General features: G+C 46.7%; 3 protein-coding genes across 3 annotated transcripts in view; 1 reads left to right on the forward strand and 2 right to left on the reverse strand.

The window, feature by feature from the left end:
* Positions 1 to 18,888, reverse strand: part of LOC108788099 (zinc finger protein 62 homolog) — a 949,422-nt gene that overhangs the window by 294,825 nt on the left and 635,709 nt on the right. The window lies entirely within an intron of this gene.
* Positions 1 to 18,888, reverse strand: part of LOC108788102 (zinc finger protein OZF-like) — a 32,419-nt gene that overhangs the window by 10,486 nt on the left and 3,045 nt on the right. Inside the window, exon 2 of the mRNA XM_018557836.1 lies at positions 7,242 to 7,736. Coding sequence (XP_018413338.1) covers positions 7,242 to 7,734 — 493 coding nt within the window. The 5' untranslated portion in view covers positions 7,735 to 7,736. The remainder of the gene's footprint in view (positions 1 to 7,241; positions 7,737 to 18,888) is intronic.
* LOC108788108 (gastrula zinc finger protein XlCGF66.1-like) lies at positions 15,674 to 18,093 on the forward strand. Its single transcript, XM_018557842.1, has 4 exons — positions 15,674 to 15,752; positions 16,886 to 17,006; positions 17,578 to 17,760; positions 17,847 to 18,093. Exons 1-4 carry the CDS (start codon positions 15,724 to 15,726, stop codon positions 18,006 to 18,008), a joined length of 495 nt encoding a protein of 164 aa, XP_018413344.1. The 5' UTR covers positions 15,674 to 15,723; the 3' UTR covers positions 18,009 to 18,093.

The raw sequence follows: 18,888 nt of genomic DNA on the forward strand, positions 1-18,888 counted from the left end.
CGGTTGGGAAAAAGATTGTGGGGGAGGGGGGGGGGGGGGGAGGGGCTTGGATTTCAGGAACGGTAAGTCCGTAGTGGTTTGAATGCCTGAACAAGAGATACCCTGGTGCCAGCACGCAAACCTAAAACATTACATTGCAGTGAGCCAACGTCTAACTTGCTTAGAATGTATTTGCATTAGAGTCTACTACCACTTTATTGTACCAACCCTGTTGCATGTCCTGTATCTGTTGTAGTGTGTAGTACAAGGTGCTTGCAGAAGAACAAAAGGGAACCATTAATTTAATAAACTATTTTTAAACCTATGTTAAGTTCTAAGCATATATGGTTGGTGGGGGGATGACTGTAAGAGCATTGATGCGGCCTTGATCACAATGGCTACCTTCTAACTTGGCCCATGGCGGAAGGTTTCCTGTAGGCCAAACAAATGTTACCCTGTTTGTCCCTTCCTACCATTTTTGTATGATCAAAAACAGTATAAGGTTCACATAAAAGACAAAAAAACAACAGTATCCATCTCTTTATACATTCATACATCAAGCAACTGGCCAAATACTTGCCTTCAGTTTCCACAGAAATGTTATAGTGTGGTATGTCTTTGGCTTAATGAAAACCAGGTGAGGTCCACCCACCTGAATGTAGGTTTTGTGCTTTCCTACATTGCCTGAAACCTACATTGTACCTGGCTGGGTGTCATTTTTAACTTCTTACGTACCCTCATAACATAAATTTAGGTTAGACTCAACATTTTGAATGTACGGGAAACACAAGTCAACTTCCTCTTCTGTAACCCTAACCTGAGCCTAACTGGTAAATCTAGTCTCTAAATCACAACATAAGTCCTATACCTAGCCGCTAACCCAAAACACCGAACTGTGGCCTCCAACAGCTTAAATTCTAATCCTAGTCTCCATGTCACAGCCTGACTCCTAAACCTAACCTCTAACTCACATGCTAAGTCCGAACCCTAGCCTCTAGCTCTAGCTTAGTTTCTAACCTACAACCTAACTCTTAACTGTAGCACTTAACTAAACCAAACAGTAGTCCTAAACCCAACCTAACTCCTAACCCTAGCTGTGTACTCCGCTTAACTCCTAATCCAAGATGCGTAGTCGACCTAACCCTAGCCTCACACTCAGCCTAAACCCTAAACTCGCATTCAACCCAACTTCTTACCCTAATCTTGTACTCAGCCTAACACCTAACCCAATGTGCATACTCAACCTAACGCTAGCCTTGCACTTAGCCTGACGACTAACCCTAACCTTGAACTCAGCTCAACTCCTAACCTTAGTCTTGTACTCAGCCTAACTCCTAACCCTAATCGTGTACTCAATTTAAACCAAAGGTGCTACTCGACCTAACCCTCACCTCACACTCAGCCCAACTCCTAACCCTAGTCTTGCACTCAGCCTATCTCCTAACAATAGCCTCAACCTCAGCCTAAGTCCTAACCCCGCACTCAGCCCAACTCCTAACCTTAACCTTGCACTCTGCCTAACCCTAGCCTCCTACTCAGCATAAATCCCACCCTAGTCTCATACTCAGCCTAACTCCCAAACCATTCTTTAACTCACAACCCAACTCTAACCTCAAACCATGCAATACTTTCACACCTAAAATTTCAGTCAACAAAACTGTGTTGTGATATTTCAATGTCAGAATGTTTGGACCTAATGTACATCTGGCGCTTTGTGAATTGCCTGAACAGGACTATGTGGAGGGGACCTCTTTGTCGGCACAAATGGCAGATCACAAATTTGCCTCTCTTTTCATACCAACTATAAACAGAGGAACACCCTTGAAAGAAGATGCATGACTAATCATACATTGTATATATTTATTTTAAGTCATGCCACTCCAAACTATGCCATACCAAAACTTGAATAGTTGGGTCAAAAAAACCTCCGGCTCCGGTGACGTAAACATTCTTTAAATATCTTCCTATATCTCGCCAGGCAAACCCAAAAACACATTAGGAACATTATCTAAAAGGGCTTGTTGACCAGAAACTATTCATTCCAAATTGTGGAAGAGTTGGGTTTTTTTGTTGACTGGCTTTAAAAAAATAAAACATCAATAGAAAACATTAAAAAAAACATTGAAACTTTATTATATACACAGTAAAAAAAAACAGAAACATTTAACTGGCGATACACGAGCATCATACAAATGTTTTATGGCCAAAAGTTTGTGGCCACCTGACCATCACACTAAAGCTTGTTGGACATCCCATTCCAAATCCACGGATGTTAATATGGAGTTGTGTCCCCCTCCCCCCTTTCCCCCAGCTATAACAGGCTTCACTTTATGCTGTCTGTGGAAATGTTTGCCCTTTGAGCCAAAAGACCATTTGTGAGGTCAGGTACTGGTCGGATGTGAAGACCCGACTCACGATCGGAATTCCAATTTCTCTTGAGGATGTTCAGTAGGGTTAAGGTCAGGGCTCTATGCAGGCCACTGGATTTTCTCCATACCAGACTCATCAAACCCTGTTTTTATAGTGCTAACTTTGTGCACAGGGGCGCCGGCATGCTGGGACACAAGGTTGGAAGCGCACAACTCCCCAAAATTTCTTTGTATGCTGCAGAACCCTTCATTGGACACACCTGAACTCCATCATTTGGAAAAGTGACCACATAGTGTCGGCCATATAGTGTCTCTTGACTTCTATGGTATAGCTGGTGAACCGCTCTATCTTACAGGGCCTTGAATTTAAAAAACATGTTCAGAATCACAGTCTATATACAAATACATATGATACAGTCTGCCGAACAAAGACAGGGTACATATGGTAGAGCCCATTGAAAGCCTTCCTTTGGACTCTAAATATAATCTGGTATATTTAACAAAAAATTAAACACTGCTATCTTGCAACAGGAGAACAGTTAAATGGCACTCTGGTGCTGTTCCTCTGCTGCATCATAAGAGGTGACCTGTTCCTCTGCTGCATCATAAGAGGTGACCTGTTCCTCTACTGCATCATAAGAGGTGACCTGTTCCTCTGGTGCATCATGAGAGGTGACCTGTTCGTCTGGTGCATCATAAGGTGACCTGTTTCTCTGGTGCATCATGAGAGGTGACCTGTTCCTATGCTGCATCACAAGAGGTAACCTGTTCGTCTGCTGCATCATTAGGTGACCTGTTCCTCTGGTGCATCATGAGAGGTGACCTGTTCGTCTGGTGCATCATAAGGTGACCTGTTTCTCTGGTGCATCATGAGAGGTGACCTGTTCCTATGCTGCATTACAAGAGGTGACCTGTTCATCTGCTGCATCATTAGGTGACCTGTTTTTCTGGTGCATCATGAGAGGTGACCTGTTCCTAAGCGGAAAATTAGGAGGTGACCTGTTCCTCTGGTACATCATGACAGGTGACCTGTGTCTCTGGTACATCATGACAGGTGACCTGTTCCTCTGGCGCATCATGACAGGTGACCTGTTCCTCTGGTGCATCATGAGAGGTGACCTGTTCCTCTGGTGCATCATAAGAGGTGACCTGTTCCTCTGGTGCATCATAAGAGGTGACCTGTTCCTCTCATGCATCATGACAGGTGACCTGTTCCTCTCATGCATCATGACAGGTGACCTGTTCCTCTCATGCATCATGACAGGTGACCTGTTCCTCTGCTGCATCATGACAGGTGACCTGTTCCTCTGGTGCATCATAAGGTGACCTGTTCCTCTGGTGCATCATGAGAGGAGACCAATTTTTGCAGCTGTGAATCGGAGTGACCAATTTAAGTACAAATACTGCTTACTGGAGGTCCCCTTTGATAGGTTCCTTCAGTACATCTGTGCATCATCTAGCCAATACTTTTTTTTAGTTTTGGATAGGATAGGCAATGGCCTTTTTTGGAAAGATTGTGGAAATCTCCCCAAAGATAGTTGTCATCGTAACCAGTGTCCCCATTAAATTTCCTCCTCTTCTGTTGACAACTCTAAAATTTTAACCTTTCCCCTTACTTTCCATCTTGGTCACAGGACAAATACTGAATCTCCCCAGCGGGGACATAGAACAGTAACAAACAAAAAAATAACAGAAGTTCTAATTGTTCCTCACTCTATCCAACCCTAAAAAAAAAAAACGTTTTGGCTGACTGAGGGGAACACAAGGTGGAGAAAAGTTTCATAAAAACTCTGGGGGACTATCAAATACAACAAAAAAGTTTGATACGGTCTCACATAAAATGATGCTTAACGTTGGTTAAGAGTTTCCCCAACGACTTGCCCATAACAGAAAACACCTCCAATGCCCCAACACTGGCAACGGTACATCATCTGATTGCACTTCCCATACATAAAGTGGCAGAATATCGGTCCGGACCCTAATTGGCCCCTTTATTAACAAACCAGTGATAGAAGTTGCACCCTAATATTTTATTATGCCTCCAAAAATTCCAAAACAAGTTCATTGTTGGTATAACCGTCTTTAAGGAACGCAAACCTCAAAGACTTGTCAACGTTCTCGGCTATGTAGGGTTAGCTATATCCTCCTCGGGGCACATTAGGACATTTTCTACAATACTTTATGTGCTAAAAATGTCTTGACTTTGAGGTTGTGAGCTGAAGGATAGGACTACCCTCCCACACACAGGCCTCAATGTGTCTATCAACTTTTTGGAAAAAACATTCCACCAACCCTCTGGGGCATGTTAGCTTCTACTTGCTATAAATTTTCCCTGAAGAAAATTGTGCATCGAGGGACTATGAAGGGCCTAGAGTAAGCACAAGACACCCATATGTTCATTAACGATTAACCAATGGCTGTCTACTTTTTGGGAACCATGGCCAGTTCCTGTGGATCTAAGTCCTTAGAGTCTCGATCACCTTTTTGAAAACGTTCCATCAACCTTCTTGGCCAAGTCAGCTTTTAACTGCTATAAATTTTCCCTGAAGAAAATGATGCATCGAGGGACTATGAGGGGCCTAGAGTAAGCACAAGACACCCATATGGTCATTAACGTTTAACCAATGGCTGTCTACTTTTTGGGAACCATGTCCAGTTCCTCTGGATCTAAGTCCTTAGTGTCTCCATCAACCTTCTCGGCCAAGTCAGCTTCTATTTGCTATAAATTTTCCCTAAAAAAAACCAAATGCATCGAGGGACTATGAGGAACCTAGAGTAAGCACAAGACACCCATTTGGTCATTAACATTTAGCTCCTGTGGATCTAAGTCCTTAGTGTTTCTATCACCTTTTTAAAAACGTTCCATCAACCGTCTTGACCAAGTCAGCTTCTACTTCCTATACATTTTCCTTAAAAGATGAAACACTGAGAAACAATGAGGGGCCTAACCTAAAGACAAAACACTTATATGGTCATAAACTGCCTAGACATGGCTGAAAAATTTACTTTTTGGGAACCAGTTCCTGGGGATCTCCATCACCTTTTTAAAAACGTTCCATCAACCTTCTTGGCCAAGTCAACTTCTACTTCCTATACATTTGCCTTAAAAGATGAAACACTGGAGGAACAATAAGGGGCCTAACATAAAGAAAAAACACTTATATGGTCATACATTTTCTAGCCAATGGCCGCAAGACCTAATTTTTTGGTAACCATGGCCAGTTCCTGTGGATCTAAGTCCTCAGTGTCTCTAGCTCCTTTTGCAAAAAGCTCCATCAACCTTCTCGGCCAAGTCAGCTTCTACTTGCTATAAATTTTCCCTAACGAGGCACTATGAGGGGCCTAGACTAAGCACAAGACACCTATATGGTCATTAACGTTTAACCAATGGTTGCCTACTTTTTGGGAACCATGGCCAGCTACCGTGGATCTAAGTCCTCAGTGTCTCTATCGCCTTTTGGAAAAAGCTCCATCAACCTCCTTAACCAAGTCATCTTCTACTTCCTATATAGATTACCTAAAAGAGGAAGAACTGAGGGACTCTGAGGGGCCTAGTGTAAACACAAGACCCATATATGGTCATGAACATTTAGCCAATGGCCACAGGACCTACTTTTTGGGAACCATGGCCAGCTCTTATGTATCTAGGTCCTCAGTGTCTCTATTGCCTTTTAAAAACGTTCCATCAATCTTCTTAGCCGAGTCATCTTTTACTTCCTATATAGTTCCCCTATAAGATGAAGAACTGATGGACTATGAGGGGGCCTAGTGTAAACACAAGGCCCCTATGTGGTAATGGGCTTTTAGCCAATGGCTGCAAGACCTACTTTTTGGGAATCAGCTCCTTCAGACAATATTCTACCTTCACCAGAACATTTCTCTTTTTTGGGGGGTAAACTGAAGGTCTGGTGGGTCTGAGTCAACCTCGAACTTCTTTTTTGCCTTGGATTCTCCAACAGTGAGATCTCCAGGCAATTCTCAACTCTGTTCATGTCCACCTAGGATGTTCCTGCCCACCTTTGTGTACTCCAGCTCCTCCTGTCACATTCTTCAAATACAAAATTCAGCAGGGAGGGTTGGGAACCCCTCCTAAAGGTCACAGCGGGTGTGCAAAACCGAAACTCAGGAAGCTCAGAGGTCTCCCCAATAGAAATCCTGAGAGACAAAATAAACTTTGAACATTTGAACACTGAAAATCACTTTTAGGTCAACCAACCTTTAAAGACACCACTGCTCGTCTCATGTAAACATGCATAAGATGGTGGGGGGGAGTTAAGTAAAAGACTAATACTGAATCGAGTCAGCTCCTGAACATAGTCACGTAAGAAGCATCTCCTACAATGAGGACCAAGCTGGGCTCAGCTGGGCCCAACTCCCAGCTCAGAGTCAAGCCCGTCTTCGATAAAAGGTGGTATTGATAAGACCCGCTCACTATCCATTGGTCCACCCATTCTCCACTTTAACCAAGTGGAAGTCATCTTGAGGGCCGGCAGCTGTCCTCAAATAAATAAGTGTAAATTAAAAAAAGTTCAAGGCCTACATCAAACCAACGGATGAAAAAGATGAAAGAAAGACATCTGTATAAGCCACGCCAACCGCTGTGGTATTCACAAACCGTGCCGCTGCTTGGTTGCTTGGGATAGACCATTGGTTCTGCTTAAAACTGGCTCCACGTGGGGGGAGGTAAGACTAAGATTTACCAAAATGTATCTCTCAACCCATAAAGGTGTCTCTGATGACGATTCGCCAAGCTTGGTGTTGGCGTTCTCATGGTCAAAGCGGCCGTGCCTCTTGAATTTAACTTCCTCCTCTTAACGCTGGGACGCCGAAGGCTTCTCTACAGCATCCTTCACACCAAGTAGATGGCTTCCCGTCTGTGGATACGTCGGTGGGCGGTAAGGTGGGCACTGCAGCTGAAACACTTCCCGCATTCCTGGCACGTGAAGGGTTTCTCCCCCGTGTGGACGCGGCTGTGTATGGTCAGATGCGTCCTGCGCCTAAAACTCTTGCCGCACACAAGGCAGGAGAAGGGCTTCTCGCCCGTGTGGATCTTCTGGTGCCGGACGCGGTTCGAGTTGTTGGAGAAGACCTTGCCGCACTCAGTGCAGATGTACGGCTTCCTCACCGTGTGGGCATTCTCGTGCTTGGCGCAGTCCTGCTTTGTGGAAAAACGCTTGCCGCATTCGCAGCATGCGTAGAGCCTGATGTCGGCGTGGGTGGCCAGGTGCAACGTCAGGTAGGTGTTGTTGCTGAAGCACATGCCGCACTCGGGGCAGGAGAAAATGTTCTTGCCCTTGTGCGTCATCTGGTGCAAGATGAGCATAGAATCGGTGGAAAAGCATTCGCCGCACTCTGAGCATATCACAGGAGAAGCCTCCTGAGCCATGGCTGCACTTTTCTGGCGTTGTGAGCTTTTGGGGGCATTTCTATGGCGCGCCGATCTGTTCAGCACCTCCCGGGGAGCCACGTACCGTGGCGGATCTGGCAACATATAACCGGCTGCGACCATCTCTTCATCGCACGACATCGACTCCTCCTTAATATGAATAGACGAATACTGCAAGGCGTCTGTCATGCTGTACGCCTCTGCGTCTGAGAAGCTTCCCGAGTCCACCTTAATCTGAATAGCTGTGTAATGGCTGTCGTCCATGTCCAAGTACAGGTCGGAGGGCGGGAGGAGTTCTTCTTGACACGGGAAGGGTTCATGCCTAACAAAAGCGGGCATGAACTGCGATTGGCTTGCCGGGATGGCTATTGTGGCAAAACCACTATCGTCCTCCACGAAGTGTGATTGCCCTTTAATAGGAGCTGTATACGCCGGATGACTTACATGCGGTGAAATGCTGGATCGAGAAGGGTTTATGGATTCCCAGAAAAACAGGTCCTCTTTGTCTTCCAAGTCGGAGATACCTGCAAAGGAAAGAATTCCAAATAAATTTGGGGTACTTAAAGTGGACCTGTCACCATCCTTACCAAATCAAACTGAAAGGATGAATTAAAAAATGCAGAAGAGGTCACCATTGGTGAAAGCCATGGGTCAAAATGATTGGTGGATCCTGAGATGTAGGACACTGATCTCCTGACCATTCCTATAAGGGTTGACCTTGGTAATGGGGTACTAATGGCACAAAGGTTACCCATGGATTGGACTCACCTTGGTAATGGGGTACCAACGGCACAAAGGTTACCCATGGATTGGACTCACCTTGGTAATGGGGTACTAATGGCACAAAGGTGATTAGACTCAGCAGCTTTGACAGGTGAATGGAACAATGGCAGAGCATGGTGAAGGTGTGCTTGCCGTGGGTGGGGTAGGTGGCCTGTCAAGACACACTCGGGGTACATGATCTCCAAGGTAGATTTAAAAGCCCTTAATGCGGTCTACGTATCAAGAGAACCTGAACCCTCAATGGGCAACGTGACACATTCCCTTTAATGTCAATTATCCTACTTCTAAGTCAGCAGACACCTTCATGTCCATGGAGGGCGGCATATAATTTTAGTAGGCTTTCATGACCAGAGCAGAGATCACGAATAGCTTATTAGTAAGGCTGGTCAGCCACCCTGGAGGAAGGCCAAAGTCACGGGTCACATTTACAACCACCCCAAAACCTTACCGAGGTCCAGACAAGGTGATACAGCTCACCAACCTATGCTGCGCGAGTTGAGGACTTCAGCTACACAGGGACAGACTGGGATTTAGGGCCAGAGGCAAACATGGAACGGAACCAATTAGCTGTCTATGATAGAAACTCGCCCATCAACTAGGCCATCTCGGCACAGCTACTTTCCGGGAAGGTCTAGAATTTTTTAGAACGGCTTTGGCTTCCTTGATCTCCAACATGAAGTAGAAGTTGTAGTACTGCGTTATCATACACACGTTGAGTACGAGCTTGAGAAGAAGGTTCCTCAAGATAGGGTTAAACTTGTCCCACTCATAAAGTCCTTGGACATCCCTGAAGAACCCTTGGTGAGTTGGACAAGCTTAACCCTCTTCCGAGGAACCTCCTCATCAAGCTCGTACTCAACGTGTTGATCACAACACAGTACCACGAATTCTACTTCATGGTGGAGGCCGAGGAACCACCAACCGGGCTATCTTGGCATAACTACTTTCCAGGAAGGTCTTGGACTTTTTAGCTCTTCGGCTTCCTTACTCTCCACCATGAAGTAGAACATTTGGTACTGCATTATGATGCACACGTTGAGTGTGAGCATGAGGAGGAGATTCCCCAGGAGAGGGTTAAACTTGTCCCACTCACCAAGGGCTTTTTTGATGAGTGAGACAAGTTTAACCATCTCCTGAGGATCCTTCTTCTCAAGCTCAAACTCAATGTGCTTATCACCACATAGTACCACGTTTTCTACTTCATGGTGGAGACCGAGGACGCCAAAGACAAAGGAGAATGAGTTAGACATTTATACATCGTAGAAACAACAGACCTGTCCAGACTTAAATGTAAAATCCCATCCATGATAGTCTTATCTTACCCGGTGACGTGAGGGGCTCCCGGATCTCCACCATGACGTCCTTGTAGAGATCCCGGTGTCCTTCTAGATACTCCCACTCCTCCATGGAGAAATAGACAGAGACATCCTGACACCTTATAGGAACCTGACACACACAATGATACAGTCACCATCCAGACACATCCCTTGTCTGTTCCTGGATCATGTCCCAGAATTCCCGGCACCGCTCACCTCTCCTGTCAGCAGCTCGATGATCTTCTGGGTGACTTCTAGGATCTTCTCTTCGTGGTTTCTCTCGCATTTCAGCCTGCCGGCTGGAGGAGCTTGGGCTTTACGCGGCGGTCTGGACACCCGGGGCCGGCTGCAGTCTATCAAACGCTCACCAGAGTCTGTGACGACTGAGCAGTCCTGTTTATTAGGAGCAATATTAAATTAATACAACAATGGAAGAAGTCCAAGACTAGACTTACACAGAGTCCATGATGGGAGGACACTCACATGATGAATCTAGCTTAACAGTCAAGTATTTAATTAATAGAGATAAGAGTGATGTCATGTGACCTCCCAGAATCCTCCTCACCTCTCCGGTCAGGTCTGTTTTATTACTAGAGATAAGAGTCATGTCATGTGACCTCCCAGACTCCTCCTCACCTCTCCGGTCAGCAGGTAGATGATCTCCAGGGTGAGGCTTAGTATCCTCTCGGTCATGTGACCGCGGCTCTTCTCCATTGTCTATGATCTGGTCCGTTCTTATGGAAGGTCTCCGGGTTATAAGAGATTTACTAGGTGCGGCCTCCAATGTCTGTGGAAAAAAAATACAATGAGAGGTAGAAGACTGGGCTGACGCGTTGCATGCCCGCTCTTACACACAATACACATGAATATTCCAGTCTGTAGATGTCATTTGGGGTTCCCATTCTTGGTCACACAGTCATAAAGAAAAGACCCTCCCTGGGTGAAACACACCATCCCCTGGGTGACAACATCAGCCCTCTCCCTTCTCACCATATGTATTATGTACTGTACAGGGCGTTCAATAATACAGGGGGAAAAAAACACTTCCTGTCTGCACAGGCAAACTTCCGGGTTGTGCGTTCCACCTGAGTTCTTCTGTGCGTTTCAGGTGGCTTCTGGGTTCTGCGCTCAGCGGCGGTGTGACGTCACGCACTCCTTATATGGTCAGTTAGCGGGAGACAACACTGGCAAAGCAGAACTTTATAGACGGGTCACGGTGAAGGATATCGACAGCGGCATCCGGCCTTTGGAACGCACAGCTTTACTGCCAGTGGAACGCAACACAAAGACATTTTTTTTTCTTCATGCAGAGCTGCTGTGTCAGAGTGATGAGTGGGAGTGTATAGTGATGTCAGTGAGCACTGATTTCACTGTTCAGTGTCAGTGCTTTCAGTTCACTAGGTCAGTGAACAGTGATGTCAGTGCGGGGTGCCATTGTACAGTATTGACAGTGTTGTCACAGAAAATAGCTAGACGGTTCTATGCTGTGCTGATCGCCACCTGCAGTCCCTCTTAGTGGCCACACGAGGGCAGTGCTGTCACAGAAAATAGCTGGATGGTTCAATGCTGTGCTGATCGCCACCTACAGTACCTCTTAGTGGCCACACGAGGGCAGTGTTGTCACAGAATAACAGGACTGTCCTATGCTATGCATATCGCCACCCGCAGTTCCTCTTAATAGCCGGCTGTATGCTGTGCTGATCGCGTCCTGCAGTCCCTCTTAGTGGCCACACGAGGGCAATGTTGTCACAGAAAATAGTTACTATGCTGTGCTGATTGCCGCCTGCAGTCTTTCTTAGTGGCCACACAGGAGCAGTGCTGTCACTAAAACAGCAGGACAGCTTTGTGCAGCCACTTGCAATTCTCAGAATGGCCACACGAGGGCAGAGCTGTGAAGTAAAATAGCTGGATGGTTCTATGCTGTGCTGATCGCCAACTGCAGTCCCTCTTCATGGCCAAACGAGGGTAGCGCTGTCACAGAAAATAGCTAGACGGTTCCATGCTGTGCTAATCGCCACCTACAGTACCTTTTAGTGGCCACACGAGGGCAGTGCTGTCACAGAATAACATGACTGTCCAATGCTATGCATATCACAACCCGCAGTTCCTCTTAATAGCCACACGAGGGCAGTGTTGTCATATACAACAGCTAGACGGTTCTATGCTGTGCTGATCACGTCCTGCAGTTCCTCTTAATAGCCACACGAGGGCAATGTTGTCACAGAAAATAGGTAGGCGGTTATATGCTGTGCTGATCGCCGCCTGCAGTCTTTCTTAGTGGCCACACGAGGGCAGTGTTGTCATATACAACAGCTAGACGGTTCTATGCTGTGCTGATAGCGTCCTGCAGTCCCTCTTAGTGGCCACACGAGGCCAGTGTTGTAAAATAGCAATAGAAAATAGCTAGACGTTTTTATGCTGTGCTAATCGCCGCCTGTAGTCACTCTGATTGGCCACACGAGGGCAGTGTTTTCAAATAAAATAGCTAGACGTTTCTATGCTGTGCTGATCGCCGCCTGCAGTCCCTCTCAGTGGCCAGACGAGGGCAGTGCTCTCACAGAACAGAAGGTTAGTGAACCCCTTTCGCCTGCAGTTCTCACCGCGGCCACACGAGGGCGGGGCGGCTGAACGCAAAACCCGGAAGCCAGGTGGAACGCATAACCGGAATTCATTGAGATGGAGAGGCAGGAAGTTCGGGGTGAGAGGTCAAGCAGCAGGAAGTATAGAAAAGACAGTGCTGTCACTGGCAGCAGGTATTAAAACGTATCATACCTTCTCTGTGGTGGAAACTCTGGGGGCCTCTGTTATAAGAGCTCACAAAGGAGTTAGGGTGGAGCCCACAGACATCAGTAGAGAGGTCATGTGACGCTGTGCCAATTCCCCGATTAACAGTTGTCGTATGTACAGTCGGAATGATGCCATGCGTTCCAATTGGTGGCTGGGATTGGCCTTTCAATATAGTTGGCTTTAGTGCATCGAAATAAGGTCGCAGTTGATGTTTTGGTAAAACTTGCTGGGTGATCAGCGTCTGCCGACAGTGATCACTGGCTGAGATCTGTCATTACTGGTTCCCGATCCTTGTCACCCTGTCATGGTTGCCCTGTGAGGCTTCTGATTAAGATTGTTGGGGTCCTACGTGACTTGAAAGGGCGTAATAGCAGCAAAACTGTCTGACAGAGTTTCTAACCCATCACCCACTCCATACACAACTAAAAGAGAAAATAAAGGACCATCTCTCTAGCTTGTTGAATGGAGGATGTCTGGAGTCTCTGTCTATTTCTCCATGGAGGAGTGGGAGTATCTAGAAGGACACCGGGATCTCTACAAGGGTGTCATGATGGAGGACCGGCCGCCCCTCACATCACCGGGTAAGAGGAGAGAGCAGTGCGGAGGGTCCATCTAGATCCCCCATACAGTGCCATAAAATGTTGGACCAGAAGACCAGTCTCATCTGTCACCAAAGAGCTCACCTGGATAATAAGGTTGTTGCATGTTCAGAAAGTGGGGAACATGTGATACATCAGTGTACTTACCGAAGGGGGGGAGCCATTTCCTTGCTATCAGTGTGGTCCATGTTCAACCCAGAATTCTGATCTTGTGGTCCACCAGAAACTTCACACAGGGAAACCTGTTGTCCATTCCCATTGATGGTAGTTTTTCAGGGACAGTTGACTTTGAGATTTCATACTACAAGCTCAGGAGGACGTTGTCATACATCAGCACACTTACCGTAGGGGAGGAGCTATCGCTTGCTATCCGTTATGTACCCAGAATTCCGATCTTCTGAAGCACCCGAGACTTCATACAGGAAAACTCGTTGGTCAGCCTTGATTTTGGCCGTTTTTCCACGCAGTTTCTGTACTTTGAGAATACACCCCACAAGCACAACCTTTAATAAATATATTTGACCTGTTTATGATCTTTTATGTCATCTGTTCTCACGAACTACAAAACAAAATAGAAACAAGACAGGACTACAGGAATTAATATTAAAGATCCGGATCGGTGGAGGTATATCGACGACGTTACTTGCTACAACGGGACTAAATGTCATCAATATACCCTGACAGTCATTTCATCACTGTTGAAATTTTACACTTTGGAAACTTTGTTTGGTTTTGTACTTTTTGTAAAATTAAAAGCATTCCTAAATTTTCCGTTGTGCTATACGGTATATGTGTGACTGGAGCGCAGGGAAGGCAATATACAAGTAGATTCAATGTAAGCTTTAATTTGTGACTCTTCGCAGAATGCCTGAAGTATGAATTGTGTATACTTTGTCAGGTCAGCCCATCATGAAGCAGATTACTCATCTGTACCCATCCTGCGTGGATCTCTTCTGAGCATGCGTCTTGAGAAACATTAGGCGCCATGACTGAACGTTACAGTTGGGTTTACCCAAAAGCAAAGACGCCAAGAAGACCCAAGTTATAAGGCCGATGTTTTCCACGGCTGGGGGGAGAGAAACAAAAAGGTTGTTGTACCAGCTGAATATAATGGGTCGTTCCACCCACAGGTGATATATTAGTGAAGGGTGGAGCAGGTGTACAGACTCAGGAACTCCGCACAGGAACTCAGCACAGGGATGGTGGGAGCCCCTCATAATGGGCACAGCAGGTGTACAGACCCGGGAACTCAGCACAGGGATGGTGGGAGCCCCTCATAATGGGCACAGCAGGTGTACAGACCCGGGAACTCAGCACAGGGATGGTGGGAGCCCCTCATAATGGGCACAGCAGGTGTACAGACCCGGGAACTCAGCACAGGGATGGTGGGAGCCCCTCATAATGGGCACAGCAGGTGTACAGACCCGGGAACTCAGCACAGGGATGGTGGGAGCCCCTCATAATGGGCACAGCAGGTGTACAGACCCGAGAACTCAGCACAGGGATGGTGGGAGCCCCTCATAATGGGCACAGCGGGTGTACAGACCCGAGAACTCAGCACAGGGATGGTGGGAGCCCCTCATAATGGGCACAGGAGTTGTACATTATGGACAGTCAGCATCCTTGCCGAACATCGATCGAGATAAAACCTGTTACAGGACAAGCCGCCTGCAGACTCTCCTCTCTTCTGGACATCCCGAGCCAATCCGAGATCGCCATGCAAAGCGCGGTCACCTTCTATACAAATCCAACTAAACTTCCTACAATGGAAAAAAAAAATAATTGTCAACATGGATCGCCGGCACTCGTTTCCTTGAAATTAATCTGAACAAACGCTTTAGTTCTCCCACGCTTAAACGTACGAGTGCGTACACGCGTTCCGAGGATCTGATCTGCCCCTGGATGCACAAATTCCTATGTGATCTGAAGGCAGGCAAACTGAACGCATGTAAATATGGAGTCCTGACTCACACCATACTAGAATCGACCATGAGGTCACAAGGGCGCGCTAACGACTCCCCGACTGGTCGCAGTGCGTCACACGGATATGTCGCCATCACGCTCGTTCCAAAGCGCAAATGCATGATTAAAAACAACGTTTCAAGAACACACAGGTACCCTTCATCAGTCATGTGATCCGCTAGTACCACAGATACCACTGGCCCTCATGCACATGGGGATTGCGATGATATTCATTTGTACGCGTTTATAGGATTTATTATTATTTTTTGTGTCTGGGATTCGATTGGACACTCAGAACGCGTCTAAACGCACGTAAACGCAGCTACATCTAAGGACAGGAGAACCTGATCTGAGAACCATGTATATGATGAATGGTTTGTATATAGAGAGAGATACACACATACATGCAACATGAAAAAATAAAGAAAATGGCAGCAGCTGCCATTTTGTTGTAGCCAGCCTGCCTTTGGAATGCAGAGACAGGAAGTGATGTGTTGCACAGACAGGAAGTTCCAGGTCAGGGGTCAAGGAGCAGGAAGTGGATGGAAACCATTGCTCTAACTGGCAGCAGGTAAAGACTTTTTTTTAAAATTATATTTATTATGATTCTCTGTTTACTCGGAGTGCAGCGTCTTTCCCGTAGGCTCCCCCCTCCTGTCGGCGTGCTGCCTTTTTTTCAAATCCTCCACGTAGACGGTTATTGTCAGATGGGCCGTTTACCTCACACAAGTCTGTTGCTCTTTCTGTGTTTGTTAACCCTGTCGGTGCTGAAGCCATGGAAGCGTCACTGTCCCTCTGCCGTCCACCCGCCACCGCGAACGCACCGATACACATGCCCCATCCCCCCGCGATGCTCCCCTATCAAGTTCTAGGCCGAGGTTTATTGTTCCATGACTTTATATAAGGCCGTTTTCCGAAGGTTGCCGTTTTGTTGCTTTAATCTTCGCAGTGCGTCCGTAAAGTTGATTAAAAAAGTAAATTGAGCGCGCAGAATGAAAAAAAAAATTATGCTGCCAAATACCCGGGAGCTGTCAGGTGTTCTCAACGAAGGGGGGGTGGGCCTCGAAAAGCAACCCCCCCCCCATTTCCTCCGTCCCCCTTTCCTGATACTTGTCACTTGGGGTCCGGAATGCTACTGGCTGATCAGGCTGTATTTGAATGAAGACCATCAGCGGGCTCGGCCCGTGGAGCTGCGAACACGCCCGAGCCCATCACTAATGCTGAGCCTCCATGATTGACAGAACTGAAATCCAATGAATTAAAGGGGCGGGCCAGGTGTCTTTAACCATTGGGACGCGTGCAGTACCTCTTGTCCTTCTGCTCCACAGCCTGCAACTCCCGGCTGTCAAAATAAGGACCATGTGACCCAGTGTTTATAAACAATGTGCAGACTACAGAGATAAGAGGCTCTTGTAGAATAAACAAGCCCATTGCAGAAATGTAACATTTGCTCTGGTCCATACGGGGGTGGGGGGGGTGTACACTGGGGGGTTGCTCCTGATCCCTAAGTGCGAGATAGGCATGACAGAGACGCCCATAGAAAGCAGCGGGCGTACACCACAGACCTGATTAGCATGCAGTGCAAAGTTTAGTCTTACAGCACAGCGTTCCCCCTACTATCACCATGGTACGTGTAGTACACAGAGGTAGCGGAGTCAGTCCTTCCCATTCCCATCTGACAATAAATCTCTGCACCATCCATAGGAGAATGTCCGCTGTGCACCATACAACTGCCTATGTTGCCATGGAGAAGGACGAGAAGAGTCACATGACGGAGAGGATGCTAAACCTGACTCTGGAGATCATCTACCTGCTGACCGGAGAGGTGAGGAGGATTCTGGGAGGTCACATGACATCACTCTTATCTCTATTCATAATACACAGACCTGACCGGAGAGGTGAGGAGGATTCTGGGAGATCATATGACATCACTCTGATCTCTATTAATAAAACACAGACCTGACCAGAGAGGTGAGGAGGATTCTGGGAGGTCACATGACATCACTCTGATCTCTAGTAATAAAACGCAGACCTGACTGGAGAGGTGAGGAGGATTCTGGGAGGTCACATGACATCACTCTTATCTCTAGTAATAAAATACAGACCTGACCAGAGGTGAGGAGAATTCTGGGAAGTCACATGACATCACTCTTATCTCTATTAATAAAACACAGACCTGACCAGAGAGGTGAGGAGGATTCTGGGAGGTCATATGACAGCACTCTGATCTCTAGTAATAAAATACAGACCTGACCAGAGGGGTGAGGAGAATTCTGGGAGGTCACATGACATCACTCTTATCTCTAGTAATAAAACACAGACCTGACCAGAGGGGTGAGGAGGATTCTGGGAGGTCACATGACATCACTTTTTATGCTGCTCTTCCTCTTGTGTAGAAATATGCTGCCGTGAAGATGACATGCATTGAGGGTTTCTTCCAAGGGATGTATCCACCTATGTCAGAAAGATGGTGTAGAAGCCAGAAGGCCATCGCAGTGCCTCCACCAATTCTTGAGCGAAACAACGTGGAGAAGATTCAAGACATCACCAACATGCTCATTGAGCTGCTGACGGGAGAGGTGAGCGGTGCCGGGAATTCTGGGACATGATCCAGGAACAGACGAGGGATGTGTCTGGATGGTGACTGTATCATTGTGTGTGTCAGGTTCCTATAAGCTGCCAGGATGTCACAGACTGTCTCTCCAAGGAGAATGATTATTTAGAAGGTCATAAGGAGCTCTACAAGGACGCCATGATGGAGAATCGGCCGCCCCTCACATCACCGGGTAAGAGGAGACTTTATTGTAAAGGAGATGGGTCCACCTAGATCTCCCATCATCTGATAAACACATAGAAACAATGTGTGTGCTTCCTACAGATGGATCCAGTAGTAGAGGTTCACCAGAAAGATGTCCCCGTCCTCTGTGTTCCCGGGATTCCACACAGAAAGATCACAAGATCCCTCACCACTACCAGGTAGGTGGAATTGAGGGCCTCGTCTGACCCCAGCAGAGACATTGGATATATCTTATGAACTCTTTCTCTTCTATTTAATCTCCATCGCAAGTAAATCATTGCTTTCTGGACTCTCGTTAGGGCATAGACCAGATCAACATTAAAGTTGAAATTAAAGAGGAGGAGGACGAAGAAGAAACATATGTGATTGGCGGTCACCCGTGCAAGGAAGAGGGCGGTCCTGCAGAGATTGCCACAGGTGAGTAATGAAAACTGAATCCACATTCTCTGGGTTGTTGTGAGCTCAGAACTTTCTGTTCTTGCTCTTCTGCCAGCTTTCGCATGCATGTAGAACATGACCATTCCTCCAAGCCTGGTAACCCAAAGTCTTATTTGTAAAACCTTGACAGACCATGAAATAACAGAGTCAGCTTCTTTCTGTTGACAGTCATGTAGCCAAGTCCACACGGCTGACTAAGACCGCTATTTTGGCATAGTCTTATCTGCAGTCTCTTACATCTAGACTCTGAGCTTAAGGAATGTCCTTTCAAAATTAGTTCCAGGACCATTTGCTTGACCCGTGGTGGCTTTCAGTTCATAGCAAAGGTATATACTGCCAAAAAAGTATGTAGACCCCACTCCAAATATTGAGTTTATGTGTTTCCATTGAAGGTGATGTTCATGCTGAAGCAAACTAAGACAATTGTGCACTTCCAACCTTTTCTGTTTCACCATGACTGTCCCCTGCGTAC

Source organism: Nanorana parkeri, unplaced genomic scaffold (assembly GCF_000935625.1).
Source record: "Nanorana parkeri isolate BGI_ZX_2015 unplaced genomic scaffold, ASM93562v1 scaffold305, whole genome shotgun sequence".
In the NCBI taxonomy this organism is placed as follows: domain Eukaryota; kingdom Metazoa; phylum Chordata; class Amphibia; order Anura; family Dicroglossidae; genus Nanorana; species Nanorana parkeri.